A 17563-nucleotide genomic window follows, 5' to 3' on the forward strand; every position below is an offset into this window, starting at 1 on the left:
ATAGTGAAGAAACGTTTAAACAGGTATGAGACACACGAAATATATATATACGTGAGTTTTAGATACTTGAATACATAAAACAAATCGATCGGGCGGGCTGGTTGGGAAGGGGTTATTGGCGGAGAAAAGAATCGACAGTCATAAAGTTCTCAAATATAAAAATACTCACAATAACTGAATTAACCAACCTTAAGTATTCACATCAACAAAGCAGTAAGTCGAATGGTCAAACGGGTTCTATATGAATCGGTAATAAGGAAAGTAAGAAGTTTACCAATTGGCAGTCATTCCGTCTTGGCTTGTAACTACGAGATGAGAAACGACATAGAATGTGTTCTCTTGTCACCTTGGACTCCAACTGATATTACTTGAAAGAAAACTTCAAAAGTTTCTTGATGAATCAAAGAGAATCGTCTGATTAATATTACAAACATGATGAGCACTACAAAGCAATGATATAAATTCTAGATCATTGCTGGAGACAAAAAAGTGGCCATGGGTTGTTTTCTTAATAAAATTTGGTAAGACAAAACTCCAACGGAACATTAGATAACCTAAAGTTTGAACACAATTTAGAACCACAAAACTTTTCAACACAATCTGATTAAGACATCACTGACCAGTCGCAAACCTTCGATAATCATACGTTTTTTTTTTGGCCGATAAGTTTGTGGGGGCAAGTACCTGAAATAAAAATTCTCTTTTTTGTTAGCTAAACATTTTAAACACTCTGATCGCCACAGACGTCAAAAACGTCAGAATCCCCTCCGAACCAGTCTTCGCTCTTCTCGTCATGTGCACAACCTGCTATAATTTTGGTACACGTCTTGACTCCGCCGCGTTAACCCTCTCTACCGCTCCATCCGTCTATTAACTTCAAAATGATATATGGTGTTTTTGGCATCTTGTATATATGCTTTTAAATTGGTTTTCAAGTCTTTATCGAGTCTTCCTAGTCCTTTTCGAGCCATTACAGGCCTGAAGTTGCATTGGATGGGAGATAGACCAGTTGGAGAAAAGAAGAGAAAAAGAGTGCAATTTGGAGTTTTTCATGCAGAACAGTCGTGCGGAGCAGTCTGACGTGCCTGTTCCAGCGGCAGAGATTTTTAATGAAGTTTCCAAATATTTCGGAATTTTACCTAGGACTTCCCCCTTTTACTCCTTGGCCGCCACAAACCTGCATATATATCTTTTCTTATTATTCTAGATATTCTACGCTATTTTTCAGAGAGATTTTAGAGAGAGAAAACTTGTACTCTTGTTAAGGGAGAAGAATCTCTACATCCTTTGGAGAAGATTTCTTAACCCTCTTTGCTTTTTATTATTGATTCAGACATGTTTTCTTCATCTGTTATATCTATGTTTTCTCTGTCCATGGCTGAGTAATCCACTTGCTTAGTCTAGGGTGTTAGGGTGTTAGGGTGTTAGGGTGTTAGACCCGTGAGTTAAACATATATAAGTGAATCCATTGATTGTCTTCATTCATAACTGTTCTTAATGCTTGCATTAAACTGGCCGCTTAATGTTAGATCCTAGGTTTAACCTGTTCATTAACCGTGTAATAGGTTGCTAGATCTGTTATGAATGAGCATTGCATCCCTAGTCAGCGAGAGTAGATATTAGGGTGTATTGTGAACATATCAGACTTGATCTCTAAAGCTTGCTAGCACGTCTTGATCAAAACGAGAGTTTAGGCATCAAGACCGACTTGCAAAGGATTCAATACCACGAGAGTGGGTTGATTCAACCTGAATGATCCGAGTTCTAGACTTACTCTTAATTGAACTTGAATAATTGTTTGGCTCACACTTGTTTAACACCCGATCAAACCACCCTAGGCTAGCATTCTTAATCATCTGAAAAGCCTTAAATCATCCTCTTATTTGCTTGTTACGAAATCAACTTTAAAACCCCCATATTTTTTTAGCTTGATATTGATCCTATAGAAATAAAGTGTAATCATTGGTCTCTGTGGATTCGAAGTGCTACATCGACATACTATTCGATTGTGACAGTGTGCACATTAGGTTAATTGGTGTGCGTATACACGTAATATCACATAATCAAATACCAAATTAGAATCCCAGACAACTAAAGGACGGGAAGAAAACACTAATCCTACTTACCTTGTTGTTACTAAAAGTAATATAGAGCTAAAGGAGAAGTCACACGTTAGGGGAGGGACGATTTGCCTTCCGGTTGGTTGGAAGCCATTGTTATGATCCGTTTGTGTTGAAAAGCGGAGAAGTGGGGCTTGAATGGATAATGGATTCATAAGGTTATATAGAAGAGGGAGGGGAAGAAGAACAACGATGGGATTATGTTGAGGATTCAATGCTTTGGGGAAGTAATTGATTGTCGCAGTAAGAATGTGTGTAACAACTGTGGACGGAATTAACCGGAGATCAAGGGGAGGGAGGAGGAATGTCGATTTGGCAATCTTATAGTTGAGCTCTTTTGGGCTTAATTTTAATTATAGGGCCGGAAATATAGAATAAAGAATGTATAATTATTAGTTGGATATGACCCAATAACAATGATGCTCTCTGATTGGTTCGAATTTTCATGCTGATGTGGACACTCTCTTCGCTCACCATATTCCCTTTTTAGTATTATAAGATTTTTTCACTTAATGCAATTCCTTCTTCCTTAGACCATCTCCAACGATAGATATGGTCTTAGAGTTCTAAATTAATTTTTTAATTGAAAATAATCAAATTAAAATTTTAGATATTTGTTTAGTTTTAACCCCCCCCCAATGGTAGAATCAATTAAAGGTTCTAAGTTTCAAAATACTAACCAATCAGAAATGAGAGAGAGAGAGAGAGAGAAATTGGGTGTGTTTTTTTTTTCTTAAAAATACTAACAAATCAGAAAGTGACACGTATTAACTTAGAGTTGGTTCCAAATTTCCATTTTTAGAACTATATCTATCTATTTTTCCTTTTTTTGATTTAATTTTGAGCATATAATTAGATAGAACCTTCCTAGATACCCCCATTGGAGTTGGTCTTAATATCGTTATCTTTTACTTGAACTTTATCAACTACAAGAGTGAATCCATATTTATAATTAAAATTTAGTTATTTTTTAATATTTTCAAAAACTATATTTTATTCATAGAATATTTTCTGTCAAAACGTAATTATATACACTTTTTTACTTATATTTGTTTATAGAAATTTACCATTAAAAATAATTACTATATGGATATTATTTTTTATTATAAATTATGTTTCTATTATTTATAAAATATAAATTTTACTTATAAAATATTATATAGATTACTCAATACATATAAAATGCTATATATGATACTAGTATAAATTTTTTTTATTATATATTTGCTATCGTTTTATTTGAATAACATGAATGGTTAATCTTTATATAATATGAGAAAATCGCATAAGAAACTTTGAAAGTGTCATTTCCTAACACTTTAAATATTGAATTTTTTTCATTAACACTTTTGACCTTCAAAGTGACATTTGTATCATAAAAACCTCCAAAATAAAAAGTTGACATATTGAACAGGTAAAAAAATATGTGTCAGTTTTTTTTTCAAAAATAATTATTTAATTAATAAAATAAATAAAAAATAAAGAAATAAAAATTCAGAAAATTAAATAAAAATCGAAAATTTTAATAAAAATTCAGAAAACCAAAACAAAAATCAGATTAAATAAAATTTCAGAAAATTAAAAAAAATATTAAAAAATAAATAAAAATTCAATAATAAATAAGATTTAATTAAAATACAGAAAACTAAATAAAAATTAATAATTTTCAAAAATTTAGAAAATTTAAAATATTTTTTTTAATTACTAAATTTTTAAAAAATATATATCATATATCGTTGACAATAATAATTTCAAATATATCACTAGTGACGATGATGGTTTCTCACATAACCATTAAAATGATGATTTTTGGCATATCTCCAATGATAGTTTCCGACATCATCGTGGAAAATGGAAAAAAAAAACTTTTTTGAACTTCTGAATTATCAAAAACTATTAAAATTTATGATTTTTTTTTTTATTTTATCTGTATTTTAACTTGTTCTCATTTATTTTTTGAATTTTCTAGTATTTAATTAATTTTCTAATGTTTTTAATTTTTCTAAATTTTCATTTAATATATGAGTTTTTATTTAATTTTCTGATTTTTATTTAATTTTCTGATTTTTATTTAATTGTTTTGTTTATTTTATTAATTAATTAATTATTTTTGAAATAATGCAACATCATTTTTTACCTGTTTAACAGGTCAATTTTTTTTTTGGAGGGTTTTTATGATATAAATGTCACTTTGAAGATTAAAAGTGTTAGTGAAAAATTTCAAAGTTTAAAGTTTTAGCAAGTGACAATTTCAAGGTTTTTTATGCGATTTTCCTATATTGTTTTGTATTTAGAAAATTTTACAAAGAATGTGTGATCGGTTGATCGTGTAACTAAATCAGATTACTATGATTTAATTTATGTTCATTGCAAGATTATATTATATAGAGCATGCAAAGAAATATATTGTCTCTAGGTGTTGGAGAAAGTATGTAGTATGCTTTTTTTAAGAACATTATTGATAATTTATGTGATGAGAAAAACTTGACGATGATAATTATGATAATTGGTATCACAATGTTCAGCATGTCCTTGAGCAGGAAGAGATAAAAGAGACATCTTTTGTATTTCATGGAAGAGGTTTAGCAGACTAATACAACTCAATATGACAGAGATCAAGAGGCATATGTTTCCTAAACACATATACATATATAGCATAGCTCTCATCAGATTGTTGAGTTGTATGCATGATGATCTTATGAGTTTGGAGAATATGAAACTACAAAAGGCATGTGGAAAGTTTTGAAAGAGAAATTTAGTACTATGTTGGTGACTAAACTTTGGATACTTAATCAAAAGTTTAATGACTACAAGAAGCTCCAAATCATTTGACGAGACTGCATCTTAGAATCATGTCAAACATAATTAGAGAGATCAAAAATGTTGGTCAGATTATCCAAGTATTTCTCTGCTTGTTACATGAAAGTTGGGATCGTATGAAGGTTTAGATGATGTCGAATATCAATATTAAAACATTTGAAGATATATCATGTCATTTTGAGTTAGAGACCAACTTTGCAAATTCAGACTTGGGTTTGAAATGCAAGAATGGTAACAATGGATATAATGCTCCCGATCAAACTTATCTTCAGAAGCAAAAGAAAAGTTCCAAATGTAAAGCGTTGAGGCAAGAAGGATAAGACCAATATGAAATACTACAACTGTAGCTTACTAGGTCACTTTGTTCATGAATGCACTCAAGAAAGCACAAAATATTCTTAGTTTCTTTGATAATAATAACGATGAAAAATAGTATTTAAGTTTATCTATTAATAATAGCAATCTTGATTAATTCGAATGGATATCTCTTTTCATTATAATATTACTTATTATATATTTTTGTTCATAACCATTTGTGATACTTTTTTGTTTATAAATTACTTTGATCTTTTCAATCCCAATTAATTCTTATGGTTTTTTCTTTTCATTATAATTATTACAGGTACTTTTTTGTTTACAACTGTTTTTCATTTTTAAATTACATTTTTTTTTAATTTATGTCTTTTCATTTTATTTATTATGATTTGTAAGTTTCATAACTGTATTTCATATTTTTAGTTTATTAGCACTTTTGATTTGGAAAATTGCATCTTTTCCATTTACGTATTTTCAACTCTATAAATACAATATTTTTTGCCTATCAAACTGTTTCTTCAAAAATATTAATGTCTCCGGCGACTAAGGCCGACTAAGGCCGTCGGATTGTCTTCTTCAACTTTTTCTTATTGCATTGTCTACACAAGTTCTACGTAATTTAGTATCTATGCTGAAAAGATAGTTACAACATAAATAATATATGGTTTAAAAGGAGAAGAAAGAATAGTTGCGACTCGTATCTGCAAAATATGTATCCTCCCTCAAAAAACGTTATGCATGCGTGACTTTTCATGTCTTTAAACTAGTCTTCATTCTCGGCAATCTATCAACAAAGACAGGCTTGCGAGTTCTGTTTCTTCAAGTGGTAATATAATCTGGTTTCCTCTTGTTGGCTATACCCATTTGGTTCATCACTATCAAGTAATCTAATATATATATCTCTAAATGAGAGTGTTTTCATGGGTAGAGGAGAAGTTCATAGTTAATGTAATGATTCATGTCTTTTTGTAAAAGACATAAGAGTTTTTTTTAAAGTTGTTAATATATGTCAGAAGTGTTTTTCTATAGTTATGGTGTTTTGATGCGTCTTTTCAAAATATATTGTAAAGATATTATTTTAGAATAACTACTTATAATTTGAAAAGTCATATGACTATTCATATATAACTTTGAAAAGGTATCTATGAGTTTTTATTAAAAATCTTCAACAATTTTTTTTTAGAAATGATGAAGAAAAAAGGTCGTGTGTAGTTATTTGATTACAATTACTCAGAAAGTATTCAAATGAAACGTTGCCAACAAAGAATAATAGGAAGGGTCATTCGTATTTGGCTAGCAATCCTAAACGAAATAATGAAGTTATTAATCTTAATTTTCTTCTACTAGATAAAAAGTGTATTTTTTCTTCAATTTTTTTTCATAAACACATGATTTGTGCTCCATATATTCATGCACTTTGGTTATATAAGAGTGTTTGATCATGCCACAAAAGCCGGTTTTAAGCATGTGCATCACACAATAACAACGGGCTTCTCTTGGTTTGTTTCATATTAGTGCATTAACAACCATCATTTCTAATAACATATTATTTATTTTTCACATGTTGCTTGATAGTGTGTGACATATTTGTATGCCTTTAATATTAAGAGTTGTGTTTTTTATAAAAAAAAATGACATTAGTTTTTTTTCCCAACATTTAACTATTGGAAATTTTGTTGAAAGTAGTTGAAATATTCTAATAAGTGTTTCTATAATTATTAGTTTTAAGAGTTGTACCTTCTCATTGTAAAAGACAAATTATTTTTAAACATAATATTAAGAGTTGTGTCTTTTCATTAAAAACTGACATTAGTTTTTCTTTCCAACATGCAACTACTGATAATTTTTTAAGTAGTTAAAATATCTCAATAAGTGGATTTCTATAATTTTTAGTTATAAGAGTTGTAAATTCTCATTATAAAAGAAAAATTATTTTTAAACATAAGTTAAGAGTTGTATCCTTTAATTAAAAACTGTAATTAGTTTTGTTTATCCAAACTATTAAGACTTGTTTTAAAGTAGTTAAAATATTCCAATAAGTGTATTTCTACAATTATTAGTTTTAAGAGTTGCGTCTTCTTATTATAAAAGATAAATTATTTTAAATCCCATTTAGTGTTAAAAGTGTATCCTTTATGGAAAAATAATAATATGAATCCCATTTAATGTTAAGAGTTGTGACTTTTATTAAAAAGCTGAAATTGTTTTTTTTTTTTCAAATATCTAACTACTGGAATTTTTTTTAAAAAAGTAGTTAAAATATTTCAATAAGTGTATTTCTACAATTATTAATTTTAAGAGTTGTATATTCTCATTAAGAAAGGTAAATTGTTTTTTAAAATATAATGTTAAGAGTTGTGTTTTTTCATTAAAATTAATAATGTGAATCTAATTTAATATTAAGAATTGTAACTTTTCATAAAAGAAAAACTAATATTAATTTTTTTTACAACCTTTAACTATTGAATTTTTTTCAGAAAGTAGTTAAAATATCTCAATAAGTGTTTTTTCTTACAATTCTTAGTTTTAAGAGTTTTATTTTCTCAAAATATAAGGCATTTTTAAACATAATGTTAAGAATTGCGATTTTTTGTAAAAACTGACATTAGTTTTGTTTTCCAGCATGCAACTATTGGGATTTTTTTTAAGTAGTTAAAATATTCCAATAAGTGTTTTCTACAATTATTAGTTTTAAGAGTCAAATCTTCTCATAATAAAAAAAATTATCTTAAAAAAATTGTTAAGTTGTGTATATTCATTAAAAACTGACATTAGTTTTATTTTTCCAACATGCAACTATTGAGAATTTTTTTTTAAGTTGTTAAAATATTCCAATAAGTGTATTTCTACAATTATTAGTTCTTAGAGTTGTGACTTTTCATTATGAAAGAAAGATTATGTTAAATCCTATTTAATGTTAAAAGTTGTGTCTTTTCATAGAAAAATAATAATATGAATCTTATTATTAAAAAGAATCTTATTTAATGTTAAGAGTTATTTCCAACATGTAACTATTGGATTTTTTGAGAAAGTAGTTAAAATATCTCAGTAAGTGTTTTTACAATTATTAGTTTTAAGAGTTGTATTTTCTCACAATAAAAGACAAATTATTTTTAAATATAATGTCAAGAGTTGTGTCTTATCATAAAAACTGACATTAGTTTTTTTTTTCAACATGCAACTATTGAGAATTTTTTTAAAGTAGTTAAAATATTTGGGTATTTCTACAATTATTAATTTTAGGAGTTGTATCTTCTCATTTTAAAGGACAGGTTATTTTTACTCTCATTTGATATTAAAAGTTATATCTTCATTAAAAATTGAGATTAATTTTGTTATTCCAACATGCAACTATTATAAATATTTCTAAAAGTTGTTAAAATATCTTCAATAAATGTCTTTTTACAATTATTAGTTTCAATAGTTGTGTCTTCTCATAATAAAAAAAATATATTTTTAATATTTTTAAAAATATTTCAATAAGTGTATCTTCTATAATTGTTTTGCTAAAATTTCAAATTTATTGATCTATCAAATAAGAATGAAATTTACATTGTCACAAACAATTTAAGATTCTTTCAATTTGTGTATTGTTATACCAAAATCTCTTTTTTAATTTGTAAGGATATAATTCTTTGAAAACACTTTACTTTATAGAAGATACACAAAAAAGAAGAATGTATGTGTAATTTCCTTAGAAAAAATATACTAATGAATAAGATCTCTTAAAATTACCATCAAATCATGTTTTTTACCACACATATCTTATATGGTTTCAAATAAATTATGAATATTCGATTCGTCGTTATAAGTTATCTTATTAGTAAATGGTAAGAATGAAATGTGTTTACTTTTTATTAGTTTCAAATATTCAGTTTTCTTCGATATTTTTAAATAACTTAGCTAAACAAATAATAAGAAAAATATCTTATTTGGTATTGACATATTTATAATTTTATTACAGCCAAACCTATAAACAAAATATAGATTTTTAGTATTATCAATAAAAAAAATATAGCTGCATGCAAGATAACTTTCTAACAATTGTATTTTTCAAAAGTAGTTATATAAAATGTTGCATATTTTTTATATAAAATGAGTTCTCGTGCGATATCGCACGGGTTCCTTACCTAGTTATATTAACAAAATAATCGTACAAAAAAAGGGAAAGTAAGACAGTCAGACTGAACAAGACTTCTGTGTATCTTTTTGCTATTTTGTTTGCTTTGGAGATAGCTAATAGAAAGGTAATGTTGGTACTTTTCCTTTTCCTTAAAGAAAAATGTACATACATGAACACTTCGTGATTGTCAACCGATACTGATTCTTTTCATTCTGTTCTTATTCAGGGTTCTCATCTCTTTTCACAGAGAGGATCATGAGTTCTCCGGTGATAAATCAAGACATGATCCTAGAGATTCTCTCTCGTTTTCCGGTTCGGATGTTGGAAAATCCAGGCTTCTTAACAAAGAGTGCAACAAGAGAAGCTACGAGTCTTGGTTTCTCAACCTCAATCACGACAGAACCAATTCTATTTCCGGCTACTTTGCGCAATACAATGGAGGAGAATACAACTATCATACCAGATTTATCCATGAGAAGACAGTTTCTGAAAACAATGGAGTCTCAATCGATTTTCCGGGAAAAGTAAAGATTGAAGCTTGCGATGCAAGTCATAGGATTTTGCTCTGTGTTAATGAAACAAGACCAAGTGTAACGGAGTACATAGTCTGCAAACCAACCACAAAACAGTATCAGATCTTACCGAACCCAACAATGCAGACTTGCGCTGTCTCATTCGGTTTAGCGGTAAACCGACTGAACCCTTTCCGGTATAAAATACTCAGGCTTTCTAGGTTACCGGGTATACTGAATCGGAGTCATAGAACTTTCGTCAGTGAAGTTTTCGATTCTTATTCGTTTACGTGGAAGAGGATAAATAATTTGCGTCTACCAAGAAAAGACGGTCTTATTCCTTCAAACCCGGTTCATGCTTCTAGATTCTTGCACTGGTTATCACCGGACGACAATGTGATTCGGTTCTGTCTCAAAACTGAAACTTGGTCTTTCTTTAAAACTCCAAACTTTGGCGTTTCTCCAACATTGGTCAGATACGAAGGGAAGCTAGGTGTTAGCCGTTGGTGGATGACGGGTTCCGGAGAGGAATTAAACCGGTTATGGGTTTTAAAGAGCAGTTTTGAAAAGTCGTGGGTAAAAGTGAAAGATATTAAACGGATGGGGATAGGAGAAAACGTGTTGTGGACTCCAAACAACGACATGGTAACGCTTTCAAGCTGGGGTCGTCTTTGGTTGTACAACGTAAACACACAGAAACTGAACATGATTCACGTAAAGAAGGAACGCACCAATTACGTTTTGTTCCCGTTTCGTTCTGACTACGAGAGGGTTGATATGGATGAAAGCAGAGAACTGCAACTGAGTCAAAGGCCAATAGGGTCAAGGTGAAGGGAAATTTTCAGTGTATGGTTGATTATCTAAAGAATATTCAAACCTCGCTTGGAAGAAGACCATATTACATTATATGCTATGGTTTCAGAAATAAAGATCAGGGGAATTAGGCCTTTAAAACCTTTAACTATCTATCCAAATACCCTAACTCACTGATACACCGCTTTTCTTTTATAAATAATAGCTATATTGCTCTCGTGAATAGCCAGAGAAACCTACAAACAAAAAACAAAATTTAATAATAATTAATGTGGCAAAGTTACTTGTGTCCCTTCGTTAGTCATACCTTTTGATAATCTTTAAATGTTATTTATATTAGTAAATATTAGAAAGATTAATCAATTTTGTTAGATGTGTAGCGCCTCCCGACGAACTCTATTGTGTTCATGGCGAAGGATTACAATGAGCATATACAAAACTATTTCATTTCTTTTTTTTCTTATCTTAAATCATTGATTACTTACAATCATGCTTTTACTTTAATACTTTGTTTTTGTTTCTGGTTTTGTTTTCCAGATACAGTGGTGAAGAATAACGACGGCGGATTGGTAAAAATGTCGCATTGTCGGAAAAAGAAAGGAGATGAAGACGAGCTCTATATGGTGATGAAGAATAATGATTGTGAGCCTAGTAAATGTGTATCACCATCAACATGTCTAAAAAAAGAAATGAAGAATATGAACACTCAGTCCATACTATATTCGGTGAAAGGAATATTATAGTATATATATTTTAGTGTACCTATTTATGTAAGAGTACCATACTATTTGAGACATATTTCTATACTATTTCTTAAGGATATAATAATATGTCTTTTTTTTTTTAACACAATAATAATAATAATATGTCATGTTTTCAAATTTGATAGTTCTCTTCTCTGTAATTTTTTGTGATTGATTGTAATATAAATATCAGTTTTTTTCGAATGTTGGACAAATTTAATTATTTGTAAGATTTGCTTAATATACTACTTAGACTATATGGAATAGAAGATATACAACATGTTAACCAAGTAAATGGTATCCAAGTGTCAAATATTGGAAAACAATTTATACATTGTATTTGAGTTTATAGGTTCTTTCTTAGGGTTTAGATTTACTAAGTCGATGTTTGGGTATAGTAAACCATATTATATACATTATATTTGGGTTTATGCTTCCTTGATTAGGGTTTAGTTTTACTAATTAGTGGCGTGTCTTGTATTTTTGTATTTTTTCGAGTGGGGAGAGCTTATTGTTTGCATTTCATACTATGGATACATCACTGGACAAATTTGATTATTTGGAACATTCGTTTACTATATTATTTAGACTATATGGAATATAAGATATGCAACATGCTAACCAAATAAGTGTGCCTTCAAGTGTTCAATATTGGAAAATAATTTATAGATTGTATTTGGGTTTATATGTTCCTGCCTAGGGTTTAGATTTATTAAGTAGAGGTTTGTGTATAGTAAACCATATTATATACATTCTATTTGGGTTTATGATTTCTTGATTAGGGTTTAGTTTTACTAATCAGTGGTGTGTCTTGTATTGTTGTATTTTTTCGGGTGTGGAGAGCTTATTGCTTGCATTTCATACTATGGATACATCACTGGATAAATTTGATTATTTGGAACATTCGTTTACTATACTATTTATACTATATGAAATAGAAGATATGCAACATGCTAACCAATTAAGTGTGTCTTCAAATGTCCAATATTAGAAAACAATTTATAGATTGTATTTGAGTTTATAGGTTCATGCCTAGGATTTAGATTTACTAAGTAGAGGTTTGTGTATAGTAAACCATATTATATACATTGGGTTTATGCTTCCTTGATTAAGGTTTAGCTTTATTAATCACTGGTGTGTCTTGTATAGTTTCCAGTAGAGGTTTGAGTGATATACAATAGTACATGCGTGTAACCGAGATAGAATAGTATACACGCAATCTGGTAAGCGTTAACTTCTTCATGCATTCATCTTCTTTTATCTATATTTATTTATGTGGTAAAAAATTAAAGTGATGTGGTTCTTTTTTTCTTTCGTAAGTTATGCAAGGGTCACGTAAATTGTAGGCCACATAAGTTGGTGTCAACGTCACTCTTTATCATTTGTCACCGGTAAATATACATATTTCACGTGGGCGACGTGAACTTACCTTCTTCTCTTCACCTGCTACTTGTAGGACAGAGAGTTATAACCAAATGAAAGGAAACACAATTGTTACTTCTCTAATTATGTCAAAATCAATGATTTGCACTTAATTAAACTACCAAACTTACATATCTCCTAAATTCTCCCTAAAGATTATGCGATCTTAGTCCAAAAAACACTCATAAAAGTTAAAGTTCAAAAAACAAAACAGAGGACCATGTGGAAGACTTCCATATTATTATTTTCCCTCCTTTTTGGTTCAAACTCTAATTAATTACAATATAATTTTCTGGTTAAAAATTACATTTATTTAATAAATAGTTACGACGAAGTCGCGGGAACATAAATGGCTCCCAGAGAGTGCGGACAACGGCCAAACACAAACCAAATCAAACCTGTTCCAATGTTATTTTTTTTGGCAATTAATAAAAAGATTTTCTGGAGAAAACATTTTTCTGCTTTCTCTTCAAAACCGTTACATTGAGACAGCGAAAACCTTCGAGGAGATTTTTTTTCTAGGGACTTTCAGAAGCAAGCAGCAAACCCTAAAGAGATAAAAGGGAAACTAATTTACTTTTTTTTTTCTTTTCTTTTTGAAACTTCTTCTGATTCAAAGTTATATAGGTAAGATCTAGGTTTCATCTCGAATTTCTAGTTTTGAACCTAATTTTATAGGTAAGATCTAGGTTGGAGATCGTTTATGTTTTGCTCGGAATCGATTACTGGAGTATGTGATTTCAAATAATCCAAACAGAACTCAACGATCCTTGAAGAACAAGGATCTTCATTACAGGTCTTTCTCTTGATTCTGTTTTGTTTTTATTTTCTTTTTCTTTTTCCTCCATTGTAAAATCATTCAACAGTTTTAATATAATTGAATTTTCCTCTGCTTTTCATTTGATTTTTCTTTTCCTTTCTTTGGCAGACAACCTTAGTTCTACCATTTACAAGCCTTTGATGGAGCAATTCAGGCAAATCGGCGAGGTTCTTGGAAGCTTAAACGCGCTTATGGTGTTACAAGACGATATCTTGATCAACCAAAGACAATGCTGTTTGTTGTTAGAGATTTTCAGTTTGGCGTTCAACACCGTAGCGGAAGATATCAGACAAAACTTGAAGCTCGAAGAGAAGCATTCCAAATGGAGAGCCCTTGAACAGCCTTTGAGAGAGCTCTACAGAGTGTTTAAAGAAGGTGAAATGTACGTTAGAAGCTGCATGTCTAATAAAGATTGGTGGGGCAAAGTAATCAACTTTCATCAGAACAAAGATTGTGTTGAGTTTCACATACACAACTTGTTCTGTTACTTTCCCGCCGTGATCGAGGCGATAGAGACAGCTGGAGAGATTTCTGGTCTCGACCCTTCAGAGATGGATAGAAGGAGAGTTGTCTTCTCTAGAAAGTACGATAGAGAGTGGAATGATCCTAAGCTGTTTCAGTGGAGGTTTGGGAAACAGTATCTGGTTCCCAAGGATATTTGTAGCCGCTTTGAGCATTCATGGAGAGAAGACAGATGGAATCTAGTTGAGGCGTTACAAGAGAAGAGAAAGTCCAAGAGCGATGAGATTGGGAAAACCGAGAAGCGTTTAGCTGACTTTCTGTTGAAGAAACTAACCGGTTTGGAACAGTTTAACGGTAGGCTCTTCCCGAGTTCGATACTCGTTGGCTCTAAAGATTACCAAGTGAGGAGGAGACTAGGCGGTGGTGGTCAGTACAAGGAGATTCAATGGTTAGGTGATTCTTTTGTCCTGAGACATTTTTTCGGAGATCTTGAGCCGTTGGATGCAGAGATATCTTCTCTGTTATCGCTATGTCACTCGAATATACTTCAGTACCTATGTGGATTCTATGACGAAGAGAAGAAAGAATGTTCTCTGGTAATGGAGTTAATGCACAAAGACTTGAAAAGCTACATGAAGGAGAACTGTGGACCTCGAAGAAGGTATCTCTTCTCTGTTCCCGTTGTGATTGATATAATGCTTCAGATCGCTCGAGGCATGGAGTATCTTCATTCAAACGAGATCTTCCATGGAGACTTGAATCCAATGAATATTCTTTTGAAAGAGAGAAGTCACACCGAAGGTTACTTCCACGCCAAGATATCCGGTTTCGGTTTGAACTCAGTCAAAACTTTTACTCGAGCTTCCTCTAGACCAACCACTCCTGCTCCTGTGATTTGGTATGCACCTGAGGTTCTAACAGAGATGGAACAAGATCTCAAAGGTATAACAGTTCCGAGATCAAAGTTTACTCATAAAGCTGATGTGTATAGCTTTGCTATGGTGTGTTTTGAGCTTATAACCGGTAAGGTACCATTTGAAGATAGTCATCTACAAGGAGATGAGATGGGTAAGAACATAAGAAGGGGAGATAGACCTCTCTTCCCATTCCCTTCTCCTAAATACCTCGTTAGTCTTATCAGACGGTGTTGGCACTCAGAACCTAGCCAGCGTCCGACTTTCTCTTCCATTTGCCGGATACTCCGCTACGTAAAGAAGTTCTTAGTTGTGAATCCGGATCAGGGTCACATCCAAATCCAAACTCCGCTTGTTGATTGCTGGGACTTGGAAGCAAGATTCTTGAAAAAGTTCTCAATCGAGACAGGGTCTCACGCGGAGTCCGTGATGCAAATACCGTTCCAGCTTTACTCGTATAGAGTCGCAGAGAAGGAGAAGATGAGTCCAAACTTGAGCAAAGAAGAGAGTTCGGACACAGGAGGTGAGTCTGCTTCAGAAAGCGTTTCGGATCCACCAACAACAACGCCAAAGTATACAAAGTCATTGTGCTTAGATGCAATATCTGAATACTCAGAGTCTGATACAAGATCAATTTACTCAGAAGCTCCTAAGAAAAAGATCTCACCAGCTTCAAAGAAAAGTGGTGACATGGCCAAACTCAGAAGAAACTCAAGCGCAGGTTAGTTACATTTTACACTACCAAAATGATCCTTAGTTCTAAAGACTAAACTCTTTTTCAAATGTTGTATAGGTTTACGGTCAACAGGATCATCGCCAGTAAAGCCAAGACCAGCACCGAAAGTGACATTGCCGTTAAGTCCGTTTGGAAGAAACAGCAAAGCCAGGAAGGATACAAGGTTGCCTTTGAGTCCTATGAGTCCTTTAGGCCATGGAAGACGCAGACATCTCTCTGGTCCTGCTTCGGACTCTGAGCTAACTTAGCCTTTGAAACCCACACTTGTTGTAATATTTGTGTGTGAAAAATTAACTAGTTTCAATTCGTTCGTTAGATACTTCCCCTTGTTGATTTTCTAGTTTCTGATATTTGATTTTTTTCCGACTGTATGTCATCGAAGACGCAATTACGTTTGATTATCAATGAGCTTTGTTAGTCGCGCGTGATCCTTATTTCGTGACGCAGCTTGTAAGATTCTATGCGTTAGACGCTTTGTATCTGTTTAGTGAGCTGAGAATAAGTAGTAGGAAGCCAGATTTTGTTCTTGTTGCCATTGCATTTGGGTCTTGTGCTGGTTTATTGAATTCTCTCTCCCGACAAGAAATGCATAGTTATGTTATTCGACTAGGACTTGAACTGGATATAAGGGGTTTGCTCTGCCCTTTATAGACATGCACTCAAAATATGGGGGGCATTATTGTCATGTTGTGAAGTTGTAGCGGAGTGTTGGGTAATATCGCACATGATGGCGTCTAAGAATCGATTTAGTTTTTTTTTTTTTTTTTTTTGATAAGTATATGAATTTCATTTTTTCAAAAATGAGCTTGTTTGCTTAGTACAAAAGGTTTAAATCATTCTAGCTATTCTTTGCCAAAAAAAATAAAAACAAAGAATGGCCAACGGGAATAATTTCGGTGACTGCAGAGACTAGTCAAACTTCAGCCATAGTGACATCAGGTTGCGAAATTTCTTGCGCTCCCTTCGTGCTAGTATTGCGTTTCTAACCAGCCGGTCTATCTTCTTGTAAGTAACTGTTGCAGGTGCTGATATGGAGTTATGGAGTCTGTTATTTCTCTCCCACCATAAAGAATAGACTGTTATTTGCGCGACCAATCGGCGGAGAGTCAACGGGGAAACTCTGTCCCTTAGCCCCAGCCAGTCCATGAATGCTGTCCATGTGTGAAAGAGAAATGGCTTATACCCCAGCCTCTTAGTTATAAAGAGCCATACATGTTCAGCATAGCCACACCTTAGAAAAAGATGATCACGTGATTCCATATACGTATTGCAGACACAACATTTGTCCAGGGACTGAACATTCCAACGAGCAATACGTTGACGGGTCGGAAGGCGATCAAGGTGGGTCATCCACATCATAAAGGCATGACTTGGTATGCAGCCCTTAAACCAAACAGAATCAGTCCATGTTTGCTATGTACCTCGGTTTCTAATATTTTCCCAAGTGTCCTTTGCCGAAAAAGCTTTCAGCGACAAGTCATCAATTTCCCAAGAGAAAGAATCATATGCATGAGTAAGTGATGGGAGAGGTACTGAACAGAGGTGGATTTGCAGAGCTTCAGCTTCAGGGGAACGAGCCGGCCGTAAATTCCAGCCCGTTAAGGAGCAAGCTTCTGAGATATTGGAGTTCAGGGGGACGCCTAATTGCGAAGGTCCAGATTAGCCAAAGAACTTGATGAGGGGTCCCATGGGGGTCCAGTGATCAAACCAGAAGCTAGCTCTTCTCCCATTACCAATGTGACATCTTAGAAACTGTTCCGCTA

General features: G+C 32.2%; 1 protein-coding gene and 1 pseudogene across 1 annotated transcript; both read left to right on the plus strand.

The window, feature by feature from the left end:
• Positions 1 to 9633: 9633 nt before the first annotated feature.
• Positions 9634 to 10721, plus strand: LOC106314298 (annotated as a pseudogene).
• Positions 10722 to 13318: 2597 nt separating this feature from the next.
• On the plus strand, positions 13319 to 16176 carry LOC106316775 (mitogen-activated protein kinase kinase kinase 7-like). The gene is made up of 3 exons (XM_013754646.1): positions 13319 to 13664; positions 13797 to 15785; positions 15858 to 16176. The coding sequence occupies exons 2-3, from the start codon at positions 13829 to 13831 to the stop codon at positions 16046 to 16048; spliced, it is 2148 nt and encodes a 715-aa protein (XP_013610100.1). The 5' UTR covers positions 13319 to 13664; positions 13797 to 13828; the 3' UTR covers positions 16049 to 16176.
• Positions 16177 to 17563: the final 1387 nt, after the last annotated feature.

The sequence above is a fragment of the Brassica oleracea genome, chromosome C9 (assembly GCF_000695525.1).
Source record: "Brassica oleracea var. oleracea cultivar TO1000 chromosome C9, BOL, whole genome shotgun sequence".
Taxonomy (NCBI): domain Eukaryota; kingdom Viridiplantae; phylum Streptophyta; class Magnoliopsida; order Brassicales; family Brassicaceae; genus Brassica; species Brassica oleracea.